The 15,268-nt window shown below is 33.3% G+C and overlaps 1 protein-coding gene across 2 annotated transcripts in view; it reads right to left on the bottom strand.

The window, feature by feature from the left end:
* Positions 1–15,268, bottom strand: part of LOC115881970 (1-phosphatidylinositol 4,5-bisphosphate phosphodiesterase epsilon-1-like) — a 264,861-nt gene that overhangs the window by 48,907 nt on the left and 200,686 nt on the right. For both annotated transcript variants that reach the window (XM_030899730.1, XM_030899729.1), the window contains exon 6: positions 1,305–1,450. In XM_030899730.1, coding sequence (XP_030755590.1) covers positions 1,305–1,450 — 146 coding nt within the window. The remainder of the gene's footprint in view (positions 1–1,304; positions 1,451–15,268) is intronic.

The raw sequence follows: 15,268 nt of genomic DNA, 5'->3' as shown, positions 1-15,268 counted from the left end.
TTGCTTAAAATTAATTAAAGTGACCACTTCGCATAATTCCTCTGGATATATTATAATATTTACTGGATTAATAATATTCAATATAACTTTAATTATTATCGCATAAAACAAACAGTCATAAAAAAGTAAATAGATATATCTAATTAAATAAAATAAACATATATGTATTGTTCATGTTATTATGAGTAGTTTGTAGAATTAAACTTTTAATTACGTAATCAAGAAGGCAATTTTTACATTCTTGTTGTCTACCATGGCAACATATTCGGCGTCGGGCTAACTAACTGAAATTTAAATTTTCCGCTGAAGAAAAATATTTTATCCACAATTATACAATAATGGGATATTTATACACGCATATAAAGGTGATACAATATAACCGAAAAAAAACGGCGTCCGCGATAGCTATGAAATGAACATCGCTGTCATTTTATATAGAAAATTTTAAGAGGAATGTGATCGATCCACCGTTTCCAAGCCAACTGGACGCCGTTTTTTCGCTTACACGGTGTTTTATCCACTAGTAATATTCTCTAGACTTTGTAGGCGTAAATTGGTACTTACTCCTTGATTTTCCGCAAAAAATTCTGCACGAATACCATCATAATCTTTTTGCAATTTTTCGTGTTTTTGTTTAAGAAAAAACCTTTGCCAATTCTTACCAAAACAAAACATTGTTAACCTATCAACAAATGCTCTACTTAATTCAACAATTATTATTAACTTAACAATTAATATAAAATAATATATAAATGTTTGACTATGAAGAACATAATATGTTAATATGGAGTATAATATGTTCAACATATATGATTACTAGATTACTTAAATAATACAAGTATTGTAATAATTAATAAAAAATCTTTTAATGTAATAATTTACAATATTTAAAAAATAATCATGACCTACAAAAAAATATCAATTTGTTTGCATTTTTAGCGAGCAATATAATTCAAACATGTTGTAAAAATCACTTAAGTACCGATTTGCAAGGGGATCTCCAAAGGGATCCCCCCTCCCACTACTTTGGAAAAGCGGGAGATATCCGATAGCACCCGTCGGTTCACCCTGCTATCGATTTCCCATTATAAAAAAGAAAAGCGGAAAAGAAAATAAGTTTCCTGCTCGAAGGGAAAATGCAGTCATCAAGCAGTAAGGTGGTTATTTTGAAATAGTGAGTTTTTGGGCTGTTTTCAATCTAAAGTTGTTTTATCTATGACGATTACCTGGACAAAACTCCTTTATTTAGGTCTGAGTCTATTTGTTAAAAATTTTAGAATATAGCTAATTGTAATTGGACTTACTTGAGGCCCGCGATGATTTCCATGGCTCCATTAAAGTTTCCAATGTTCCATGAGGAGAGCGCAACGCGCAGGACGCAGGACAGGACTGCCCGTCTGGCATCGTGGGTTGGTTGGGATATGATCAGCTGAGTTACCCACGCGCTAACCTGAAAAAAAAATTCAACCATAATTTTAAATTTTCAAATTTCATTCAACAGCAATGTCTATGATAGAAGAAAAAAATTGTTATTTTTTTACAATACCGTCGATTAGATTATATTAGATATTTTCAGGTGGTTATAGGCCTGTTTTGCCGCGAAATTTTCAGATCCATTATAACCCTCTACTATTCCATCTTTTTTTCAAAAACGATACACTTGAAGACTGAACTCGCCATGCAGCTCTTTGAGAATACCATATCATAAGCCTACTACCGCTGTTTGAAAGAATTGGGAAGATATGCAACCTGATGGACGAATTCGTGACATGGTTGATTTGATTTCCCCTTGCGTCTCAAGTGCTGTACGGTGGAGACCAATCGTTCTCCGGTTAACGCATAAAACACTTATTTTCTCAAATTCGGTGAGCAAAGGTATATTGAAGACGGTGTGGATTTGAAAGCGACAGTGCCTCCATATTAAAATGTGTAATATCTGTAATACATTTGACGAAAATATCTTTGGATGAAAAATCCGCGTTTATGTATTGAAAATTTATTCGTATTAAACATTGGAATAATCAACAAAAATAAAAATTCTTTTGTAGGTACTGAATATGTCGTATGATCAAAAAAAGTCGTTTAGTTGGCTTGGAAATGACGATTATTGACATTTACCATAATATTTTGTATATAAAATAACAGCGATCTTCATTTCCAAGCCAACTCTGACGCCGTTCTTTGTTTAATCATATAATATTACATTCAATTGTTTAATTATATAAAATCCGTATTATTAACGTACTGTACCCAAAATTCGTAAATCTACGGATCAATCAGTAGTTCTGGCAACACTGTCTCCGGCAACCACTCACTCTGTCGACTGAAAGCAAAACTACGGTACAGTATTCTTTATCCGCTGCGCTGTAAACGACTATCAGCCCGTAGCGGCGCAGAGCTAAACTAAATCTCGGAATTCTTGGACAGGTTGACGTTAACGCCAGCTCCATCTCGGTCAGGTTTTACCAGACTGTAGCATGGAGAATAAATTATTTAGTAATTATAAGGAAATTATAAAGAATCAAAAATTAAAAGGTATATTAGCATTTTTTAACTTAAAAAATAAATAGATTGATGGTTCGTTCCTTATAAAAATAAAAAGGTTTAGGCATTTGGCGTAACAAGGGCGTAACACATTTTCCTTGATGTTTAACATCTTTTATAAAGTCAACATTTCGACAGATACAGAAAGGTACAAATCAACTTCAGAAATCGTTAGAATATAAAACAGAATCAAACATATACGTATAAACACAAACAGCCAAAGATGTGTCTGATTTTTAACCTTGTTTTCCCTATGTTTCTTGTTTCGAATATTTTCAGTTTACTTAAATATTTACCTACGTTATTGATTTCTTACACTTTCTAAAAATTCATACTATGGTTATAAATTGTCAACTACAATATTTAAATTTACAAACGTCATAATTACGAATATATCAGTATAATCTTGTTGTACAGAGTGAGTCAACGAAAGAATAAATTCAATTATTTCATTTGTTTCGATGTTTACAAAAAAAAAACGTTAAATTTAAAAGTTATATGAAAGGTTAATTATTATGGTGAATACAGGATGCTTCAAAAAAGTGTGGTGAATATAACATAATAAAATTAATAGTTTTTGTAATATATAAATGGTTAGATTTCAGTGTGGTAAAAAATTATCATGCCATTGTTTCTGAAGTTGGACCACTAAAATTTGATATGAGGGTAATATAGAGATGAAGGAAAAAAATATGTAAAGATATTTTAGTTAGATGCTACAGGGTGTTCAAAATATGTTTATAAATTTCAACTACTTAAAATTAAAAAATCTCATTTTTTTTTAAAATTACACATCCTATATATTATTATTTTGTCTGATAGATTTGACAAAATTCTTCAAATTTTATAAAATATATCATATACTTATTGTAATATATAATGCAATGTACGATTATATTTTTTCCTTTAAGAATTTTATTCGCTAAATCAGAACCAATAAAAAACAAATTAAAAAGGAATTGTAAAAGTTACATGCTGTCTTTTACAAACTCTAAATGCCGAATGGTGTAAGAAATTGATTGAAGTATCACTAAAGAAACCTATAAAATTCTCATAAAGTGTCGGAAGTCCAATCTTGACATTTTACCAGTTTACAAAATATTCAGCTACAAAGTCAACATAAACATTCGATCGATATACTCTTTGTATCTATTCAGCTTTAAACTTTTGATTGTCAGTATAAAGTTAAAAAAATATTTTATTTTTATTAAGTTCACGGAACACTTCCCATATCAAATACATAGGCCAATGACTAAAGAGTACAAGGATACGTAACGCAGAATTTGTGTTGTTAGACGCCATTTTTTTGGAGACAACGGATGTGTCACCAGCGACAATTTTAGCGATTTTTAGTAGTTTATTGTATGTAGGGAACTTTGTAAACATTTTATTACAATGGTGACTTGTTCAGCTTTCAAGTGTAAAAGTTGCAACGATAAGAAAGCGCCAGGAGTTACATTTTATACGTAAATAAACAGCCCAATCCACCTTTTTAGCGTTTTCTTATTGAGTTTGATAATTATTTTTCTGATATTATCTGTACTTGACATTATACTTGTACGTCGATACTAGCTGTGTACCTTTAGTTAACATTTTAAAACGTTTTTTTTTATAATAAATAAGCAGCATACACCACAGGTGTAGTCAAAACATTTATGCAAAATATAAATATCTCTTCAAACAGCTAAGTTAAAAAAATATGTGACGGCACTGTTTGGAGACATGGTAACAATGTGGTCTCGGTTGTTATTGGTCTTTGTATTGTATTCTGTATTCCTCTTCTAATTTGTCAGATAGACACTGCTGACATTTTTTTGAAAAAATATAAAGTGATTGGACTATTTTACTAAAACTATTGCTCTTTTTGTGTACGTCCATCCTAAAACTTAATAAATATAGATTAATTTTATTTGATTTTCATCAATAAGTAATCAAAAGCTTCTCAGTGTGTATTTCTGTAACCTACGCATTGCGTGTAGGCGTACGTCAATTCCATATTTAATATAGTATTGTGCCCGTAATGCTTTGTTTCTTTCGTAAATAACTTCTAATCGATTTCATTCACTTTTCCTGGAAATGCTTCTCGGTTATTTGCTAGAATGACAGTTTTTTAATGTTCTTAGTGCGTGATGAATACCAAATATATATTTAATTACGATGATTTGTCGGAATAATAAAGCAAATGTCATTAGTGTTTAATTTCTCCCTTATGGGTTCAGAGGATCATCTCTCGAATGGTTTAAGTCGTATCTGAGCAACAGAAGTCAACTTGTGAGGGTGGATACCACGTTGTCTTCTAGCAAGCCAGTAGAATGTGGAGTACCACAAGGCTCAGTACTAGGCCCTATTTTGTTTCTTCTTTTTATTAACGACATTGCTAACATAAACATCAGTGGCAAAATATATCTTTTTGCGGACGACACTAGCTTCACTTGGAGCAACAAGGACATCATGGCACTTCATAGGATTATATCAACTTCATCACCATTAAATCTTGGTGCGATTCGAACCTCCTGAGTCTCAACATTTCTAAAACTAAAGCTTTGTCGTATAAAAACTCGTTGCAGCCTTTTGTACTTAACAACACCACCATTGACGTCGTAAAATCCGTAAAATTCTTAGGGCTTGTTGTGGACAATTCTCTGAAATGGGACATACATATCGAAGCTTTGTCGAAAAAATTGAGCTCTGCCTGTTTTGCATTAAGGTCTGTTTCTAAGGAGCTTAACTTGTCAGTGGCTAGAACTGTTTATTATGCACTTTTTGAGTCGCACCTCAGGTATGCCCTTCCATTCTGGGGTACGTGTTGTGCGGCTCAATTTGACCGCATTTTCAAGCTCCAGAAGAGAGCTGTTCGATATTCACTGGGACTAAACAGCAGAACTCATTGCCGGGGCTTTTTTAGAGAATTAAAAATATTGACTCTTCCTTCCTTATTTATATTTGAATCCGTTTGCCTAATACGTAAACATGTATCAGCTTCTCAAGAAAGGCCATCTCACACTTATCCACTCAGGAACGCGGAGCAAGATCTTTATCTACCTACCCCACGCTCAGAGTTAGTTAAAAGTTCAATATTATACAACTCGAAAAAAATGCACAATCACCTGCCATTTGAAATCAAATCCATAACATCATTTTTTTCATTTCGCAAAGCATTGAACTCTTATTTACTAGACAAGGCTTTCTACGCCGTAAATGAATTATATTTGAATTGAAAATCGAATTTGATCTTGAAAACACTGGTCTAATGTTTGCTATTCCTATATTTACTAATGACATCGAAATTAATTTATTTAGAGGTCATTGATATTTTGCTATAAAGTGGCTAAATATTTTTGAATATTATTTTAATTTTTTTTGTTCTTTGACATTGTAAACATTTATAAATGTTTATTTTAACAATAAGACTGACATTATTATTTGTATAATGTTTTGTATTATCTTTTGTTTGTTTGTTTGTGTACCTTGTTTTTTTACTTTGTTTGTTAGTTTACCTTTGTCTACAAATTGAAAAATTTTTTGACAATAAAGGCATTTTATTTATTTATTTATTTATATTTATAAAATCTGTTAAATTAATACTTTTTTATTACTGTATTATATACCTCGTTGCCTTTTTTCTTTGTCATTCTGTTTCTTTTTTAATGCAATTTTTGGTTTTTAAAAGAAAAAATTAACAGTTATTTTTTATACAAGACGATAAAATTGCATTTTATCGTCGACCGAGAAGATTAACTCATGAGCGATGAAATCGCGAGTGAATTATGTAATAGAGACGATAATGTAATTTTATCGTCGTGTATAAAACAATATTTTTTTCCATAGCAAGTTAAGTTCTAAAAAATATTCAAAAATTATTATTTCAAGGAATTTATTACGAGTAGAAAAAATATTGTGCTGGGTTGGCGTTGGTTTCTATATAATCTGACAAATAAACAAAGTTGTCTCTTTAGTTTTCAGTTTTGAGTCAACATTTTTAATTCTCTTTCGTGTCGATTGCTGATTGAATTGGAGCCAGAAATGGCTCAAAACGAAATAAGTAAATTACCAACAGATATTCAGGCTGAGGCGACAAACGCCATATCCAAACTACTTCCATTTAAATCCCGAATAACTTATAAAAAGGAATACCAAATTTTTCAAAAATGGAATCAATTAAAAAACGTGCGAGAAGAAATAAAGTTTTTAACCTATCCTCGCTGTTAAAGTATCATTTAATCTGCCCTTGAGGTTAATGTTACTATTTTATTTATTATTTGATAGATATAAGGCAATTTTAACAGTTGCTATGGAAAAAAATATAATAAAGTATTAATATTTGATGGATATTATATTCAATTATTAATGTAGTAATTAATAATTATTATTACATCGTTGTAGTTTTCATAAAAATACAAAATGACCTTAAACGAACTTAACTATGTAATTTTTAAAACCGTTCCCCTTATACAAACCAATTTACTCGAATTATCCTGCCTCCTTTCGTGGAATTCTTCGCTCCAAACGAGGGGAAACAGCGTACGTACGTACTCCTCATCTCCCCCCCTCGTCTTGTCACGTTTAATATTAGAAAGTGTTTATTTTTACGCCCCCGCACCCCCTGGAAGAGGTATCCGGGCAGAATAAACACGCGAGACGTGCAAGTGTTGCCAACTAGAGAAAGAAATAAAAATTCCGGAAGGTTATTCCGGAAACGGAAGCACGCCTAAATTAAGGCCCCGGGGCAGGGGAAGGGGGGTAGGACTGGACTGCTTCTGGTTGAAAGTAGAACGTGGAAAAAAAACATGGAAAATATTTGCATAGGTTTGTAGAGTGTGGTCCACATTTGGGATTGCGTTTTTTTGGATCTGGAATACCTTTATCGATACAGTGATGATACAGGGTGTCCGTTGAATATTTTCCAAAAACTTCGGAAGAATATTCTGCAAATAAAAATAAGTAAATAAGTTGATTTCAACAAATTCCGACCGCAGCGCTTCAATAACGGCAAAAATCAGAAATTATCAGTATATAGTTCACGCCGCTGTCATGGTGATTCCATTGATCGCATTGAAATAATATTGAAATCGTCGTTTTGTCATAATATTTAAGTATTTTAGTTTTTTTGCTAGTGCAGTTATTGAAACTATAAAACAGGCCACAGATTATACGATTTATCGTACTACAAGTTGTACAACATCAAATCGTTTCGACCGTTGGATCAATGGTTGGATAGTTAATGGCTTTGTAGTACTACTTGTAGTAAGACAAAGTCGTATCGTACGGAAGTATGGCATGCAGAAAATCTGTAGTACAACGCAGTAGTATATACGATAGATTTGATGATTTGTGTGCAAACCCTATGTGTCGCAGACAGATCGTTTACATTTTTCGTTGCACATGGTTAAACAATCTCTTAAAAATGGATACCAACGAGAAGTTTTAGGCGGAATTTATAGAAATGTATCATAATCAACCTTGTTTGTGGGATGTTAAAAGTATCTTCGTCCATTCGTAAGTAGTTCTTAAAATCGACTGGTTCATTAGCACTTATTTCACGTAAAAGGTTCATATGAGAGTACAGTTGTCGTTTTTGTAACCAATTTTTGCACCATTTTCTTCTTTTTTTGGGCTGTTCTTCGTCTTTGTCTAACAAAACTAACAAAATTGCATCTTGAGTCCTTTTTGATAAATTCGATGTCATGTTGACGTTGAACACAATAGAATTCAAAATGACTGGAAAATAAAACTACTACTTGTTTGTGATTAACATCAAATGGTAGTTTTAGTTAGTGAATAAACGCGGATCCGATCTATCGTTCCAGCGGTTGTATCAACTTGTCCTACGACGAATCGTATTAATGTGTGGCCCGTTGTAGTTTAAGTTTGTGGACAACAGCGCGTCCGATATGTCGTTCAAACGGTCGAATCAAATTTGTGTTGTACAACCTGCAGTACGATAAATCGTATAATGTGTGGGCCGTTTAAAACTCTCAGGTACGAGGTTTGTGTGATGTAACGCTGTTTCGGGCAGTAAAAAATAAGTGAAAAAGAATTCGAACTAGGCATCGTGTTGTGTTGTGACAATTTCAAATGTTAATAAAATTGCCGAAAAAAGACTACCGCATAATGGAGAGGCGTTGTTAGGTGCAGTAACATTCAATAACTCAACTTTCCCTGATATTCAACTCTCCCAAAACATTTTATAGCTTCATGGTTTCTCACACCGATTTGATCAATAGCAAAAATGGATTCAAGCAGTTCGACGAAACAAGTGAGTAAACAAAGTGCCCGTTACATAATCAAAAAAATAAATAGACATGAGAGCATAAAAAAGTTACAATGTTAATGGTATACTTTTTTAAAAAACTAGTGATTAAATGTTTTATGAACATCTTCTAAAATTGTAATTATGTACCTTTAAAAAATTTCGTTATAGCCGAAATAGCTCCAATTATGCCCCACTAGCAAAACCGATAACTAAAACTATGCTCGCTACCGTAGTTGAATTCAACTAAAAAGTTTTTTTTAAATGGATTTTAACTTTATTAAAATAAGATCATTTAATTTGTAAAAAGAGGTTCTTTGGTATGGTCGCGTGACAATTTTTTTCTATAGAGTTATGCACCCAAAAAGTATTGAACCACAACATACAACACTTTAACCATCATCGTGTTTTTTTGGGAACAAAGAAATTAAAACAGATTGCTCCTACTGATCGATCTGATCAACGATGAGTATAATTTATTTACGTACGACATATCAAATTCCAAAATTCTGGAAGTTTTGCTTAATAATTTGTCAGGTATCCGATGGACGTTCTTTTTTCCGAGTTTTTTGTTCTATTTCGCCGACATGACGTGGCGCAGATCTCGCCGTGTGGGCGGCTTTTACGAAATCGATACCGCACTTATCCTTTCCGTTGCCAGCCACAAAGGCAAACCTCTTAACTTTGTTTGACCTGTCCATATAAATCTCTTACAAGAGTACCTATAATTTTATCTAGTTTAGATTTTTATTTTATCTAAAAAGAATACTGTTTCTCTATCTTTCTATAATACAGGGCGGGTCTTAAATAACTGCAAATATTTTTAAGGGTCTATTTTATGGTCCGAAAAAGTAGCAAAATAAGCATTCGGAATATAATATATATTTCCTTCAGCGACACACCCGTTTTAGCAAAATACAGCGTAATAGACTCTTAATATCCCAGAAACAAGTCTATGAGGTTTTTCTCGATTTTTTTTAATTTTTTGATTTTTTTTATAACTTGTATTTAAGAATACATAACATCTATATAATATCTTGATAAAAGAAAATCCAGAAAAGATACAGTGGTTTGCAAAATTTCAACAATCTATTTTTTTTTAATTTTAATTGTTTCACTTACGAAACGAATTAACGTACAAAAAAAAGGTGTGATTAGTGATTATGAAATGGAATAAATTATACAGGGTGTCCCAGAAATAAGTGCAAATATTTTAACTGGTAGTATAGTTCAACCCCAGAAACACGCCTATGAGGTTTTTTTTGCGAAAAAAAAATGTTGAAAATTTAAAATTTTTCTTGACATTTTCCGGGAAATTTGGAAAAACTTTTTAGTGCCACTTGTTTATTCACCTGAGATTTCCCAACGGTGTATCTAAACCTTGCAGTGTTGCAACCTCCTATGTTATCCACATTCTACATGGTTCGGCGGAGCATAGTTCTACATTTATAAATTCATAGACAAATTTCTACTAATACTAATTAAATTCATAGACAAATTTCTACTCAAAAAATTAGGAATGTTAAATTTAATCTTTTATCAGTGCTCATTATTAATAATTATAGAAAAAAAACACATTAATTATTTTTAGTACTTACCCTTTCAATGAAAACTTAACAAAAACCACCGAAAATTAACTAAAACATTACGTTTATGACGTTTACGAAAATCTTTGATATGCTGCAAAATAACTTTATTTTGGAATAAATTTAATAAAATGATTCATATTATTCACAATCAGGTCACAAAAAGAAATTCATAAAATGTTTATCGTAATTTAGAATTCAATTCAAGAAATTTAGAAAACAGCCCAACGAATAATTGATTCATTTGTGTTTTGTTTGTTTTCTTTCATGTTTCTCTGTTTTATTTGAACCACTGTTTTACAAAACACCTTGAAAAGCATACATTACTTTGAATACCTTTCTGAATGAATAAATGTTGAGAATTATTGTCTCTTATCGCCACTTTACGAACTACTTTCAATCTAAGAAAATACATGTTTCACTCAACAATTATTGACAACATATTTTGTTTTTTCACTATTTTTTCGATGTATTTCGACAATTCCATCGACAGCCTAACCGGTCGTTCTTCTCTAGCCTAACCGTCAGCCAAGAACCGCCGCGTGTGAACTGGTCCTTTGAGTCGCCGGTCGTCGCGCCGTCGTGGCGGGCTTGCGTCAGACGACGATGTTAAGCAACGTTGCCGTAGTTACAACAATTTCAAATTCAAGACATTAGAAGCAATCAAATTGGTATGAAATTTTAAAAATAAAACAGAGAAACATGAAAGGAAATAAACAAAACAAAAATGAATTGATTATTCGTCGGGCTGTTTTCGATGTATTGAATTCTGAATTACGATAAACATTTTAGAAATTTCTTTTTTGTGACCTTATCAATAACCAATTCATTTGTGTTTTGTTTGTTTCTTTTCATGTTTTTCTGTTTTATTTTTAAAATTTAATAAGAGTTTGATTGCTTCGAGTGTCTTGAATTTGAAATTGTTGAAACTACGGCAACCTCGCATGACGCAAGCTCGACACGGCGCGGCGGCGCGACAAAGGAGCAATTACCAGTGATGCGCCGCTCTCTTGGCCGGCGGCCGACGCGACGATTGGGCTGTCGATGGAATTGTTGAAATACATAGAAAAAATAGCGAAAAAACAAAATACGTATTTAAAATTGTTGGGTGAAATATGTATTTTCTTAAATTGAAAGTAGTTCGGAAAATGGCGGAAAGAGACAATAATTCTCAACATTTATTCATTCAGAAAGGTATTCAAAGTAATGTGTGCTTTTCAAGGTGTTTTGTAAATCAGTGATTCAAATTGTGATGAGGCCTATATGAAAATAATGTGTTAAAAATGGGGACTGTTATTTTAGTAGTTATTATAATAACTACAGCATGTACAAGTAAAGCAGCACAGTGAAGTGTATTTTAGTTAAGTGTATATCGAAAAAGAGAACTGTCACAGTTACATCGATCTGTCATAAGTATCTTTTTAATGTTGGGTAAGTTTTTTAATTTAACTTTTTTAACACATTTTTTAACACATTATTAAACATTTAACTTTTAATTTATTTTATGTAATAATATCACAATCTTAAAAATGTAATGCATCTCTGCAAACTCCTCAGGTGTTGTGATTTTATTACTTACTTTTAACATATACTTTCTTGTCCCTATGGCAACACAGTGCGTCGAACTAACTGAAATCCGGGCTTGATCCGGGTAATTGGATGTAGTTGGCGATATCTGCCGGCGGCTCTCAAAATGTTGCGATTATTTTTTTAAATTTTCAAAGTTAAATAACTCGGTTATTTTCAATTTATTTTAAAAATGGTAAAGAGAAAATATGTTTATTTTGACCAGATCTACCACCCCTTAAAATATCTGCACTCATTTCTGGGACACCCTGTATAAAAAAAAATGACAGTTAAAGCAGAATCACTGATATTCCGATTCTCAGAGTCACAAAAAGCATTAACCATTATTTTTTTATTAAAAAATCAGTTTTATAAGATTTTCAAAAGACTAAAGAGAGACTACTTGTTTAACACTTAGCAAGTTTGCCAGCTGCCTTAAACTTCTTTACACAACTTTTAATTTAACGCTACTCTAGAAAATTAAATCGAGAGAAAAGTTTCATAATAATTAATATTCACAATTTAAACTCAAAACTCGACAATAGTATGCAATGAAGCATTCAATTCTGAAGCATTTCTAATATATAGTAGATTTATAATTTGCGAAAAAAATATAAATTGATACATTAGATCTTCATAGTTCTAAGAACTTTTTTTCAAGAAGATTTTTCTTGATTTATGTAAGAACAATCTTTGGAGTGTCACACTGTCTCCTCATTGAACCCCTCAGTAGATTAAAGCTCAGGAACAACAGCGAATGCAGATTCTGTGGGGAAAATGGGGAAACACCAGAGCACCTCATCACTGAGTGCGCCAAGACGACAACTTTTCGTGCCATAAACTTTGGTACAACTGATATCGGAGATGAGGAACTAACCTCTGTAAAGCCGTCTCAGATACTGGCTTTTGTCAAAACCTGAGACATAACAGACAAGAGGGACGAATAAATTAATAAAATAATGTTTTTTAGATAAAAAAAACTATGTCAATATTTATTTTCATGGAAAAACTAATGATAAAAACACAAATAACTGTTAAGATTTCTCATAAAAAAATACATTTATCAAAAAGAATCTTAACAAGGCACTAACAAGCTTTTGTAAGCTGTTTAGATATATATTTAATTTTTGTCTGTCTGAAAAATACATATCTACATTACTCTACTACTGGTGGATGAACTACTAGATGAATTAACTCTAGCGGGAATACACTGCATTGGGTATGCAGATGATATAGTCATGATCGCTCGGGGGAAACATGAAGGCACCTTGTGTGATATTATCCAAAGAGGACTCCGTATCACTGAGAGATGGTGTAGGACTGTCGGGCTGAGTATCAACTCAGACAAAACCGTGATAGTGCCATTCACCAGAAGGCGAAGTCTGAAAAACTTGAAAAGAATCCAACTAGATGGAAAGGGAATACTGCCAACACAGGAAGTTAAATACCTGGGAATAACCCTGGACAGTAAACTCCTGTGGAACAGGCATATTAAGAACACTACCAGCAAAGCCATAAAGGCTCTCATGATATGCAGAGACTGGCCGGAAATAGATGGGGCTGCTTCCCTAACATTTTGCGCTGGATGTATACCATGATAGTAAGACCCATGATTACTTATGGAGCAGTTGCCTGGTACACAAAACTAGAGCAACGGACGGCAAGGCTAAACCTATGCAAAGTCCAGAGACTAACATGCGTTTGCATCACAGGAGCCATGAGAACCTGTCCAACAGCAGCAATGGAGGTCATTCTAGATCTAACACCACTGCACATTGTCATTGGTAGATATGCCAATGCGACATTGATTAGAATGGTCACTAACGGAATTAGTACTGGGAGAATTGTCAGATCAGGGGCTTGGAACACCCTCATAAAGGAAATACCACCCTGCAACTCCCAGTGGACGATATGCCAAGAACGTACAACTTTGAGAAACATCTCAATGTAGTATTGAGCAATAAAAAGGATTGGAAGAGCGAAACGCTTGCCCAGCAGTTAAAAAACCATACCATAACTTGGTATACTGATGCTTCCAAAACCAATACGGGAATAGGGATCGGAGTGTTTGGGCCGAAAGCTAAATACTCCGAACCAATGGGCACTTACCCTAGTATCCTACAGGCAGAAATCTACGCTATCGAAAGATGCGTACAACTTATCTTCGATAGGAACTATCGGAAACAAGAAATAGCCATCTTGTCTGATAGTCAAGCAGCGTTAAAAACGATCAACTCAGTATCAATCAATTCGAAATTGGTCAAAGAATGCATAGAGAAGCTGAATAAATTGGGCAAAGAAAACAAAGTCCTCCTACTCTGGGTGCCTGCTCACCAAGGGATAGAAGGCAATGAAAATCCAAATAATCTAGCTAGGAAAGGAGCGAACACTCCACTAACTGGACCAGAACCGTTCTGCTTTTCAAGTGGTAACCAACTCAAGGCGGAACTCAAGAACTTGGAAGATTCCATCCGCAACCTGGAATGGAAATCTTGCAATGGTCTAAGACACTCGAAGAAGTTTCTGAGGGCTTATGATCAAGAAAAATCACAGATCTTCCTGGGTATGAGTAAGAACAATCTTCGGATTGTCACGGGGTTTTTAACAGGACACTGTCTCCTCAATGAACACCTCAGTAGATTGAAACTAAGAAGAAACGGCGAATGCAGATTCTGTGAGGAAGATGGTGAAACACCAGTACACCTCATCACTGAGTGCGCCGAGACGACAACCATTCGTGCCATGAATTTTGGTACGACTGATATTGGAGATGGAGAACTACCCTCTATAAAACCGTCCCAGATACTGGCTTTTGTCAAAGCCCTGGGACTGTATGATGAGTTATGATTCAAGAAAGGGGGACACAATGGATCTGTAAGGTCGAAGTGATTAACCCCCCTCCCACTCATTCTAAATTCTAAAAAATTCTACTCTACTACTAATTAAAAAAAAATAAAAAATATAATAAATGTTAAACAAAAAACAAAAAAAATTATTTTAATATTCACAATTTTATTCGAGTTAAATACAGTTAGAGTTTCAGTTAGACTCTCAGGGTAGGTTAAAATTGTTTAATTTAAATTCAATCTATATGTTAACAGTTGCTCCAGTTTGTTTGGAGCATTTCATGACTTAGAATAAAATTCATGTTCAGGCTGCTATTCAATAAATTACATATTTACATTTTGATGTCCTTTCTAGCTTCACGTCATTGTTTTCGAGTCGCTTTTGTGTTAAATTCCGGTGCATGTCATTATTTATTGAGAAATATTGTCTTGTTTTGGACCTGTTTCTCTTTTCATTATAATATCAAAAATATACG

The sequence above is a fragment of the Sitophilus oryzae genome, unplaced genomic scaffold (genome assembly GCF_002938485.1).
Source record: "Sitophilus oryzae breed Bouriz unplaced genomic scaffold, Soryzae_2.0 scaffold_1745_pilon_pilon, whole genome shotgun sequence".
Lineage (NCBI taxonomy): Eukaryota > Metazoa > Arthropoda > Insecta > Coleoptera > Curculionidae > Sitophilus > Sitophilus oryzae.
The sequence above is the reverse complement of the archived record's forward strand: the minus strand, read 5'-3'. Positions and strand labels throughout refer to the sequence as shown.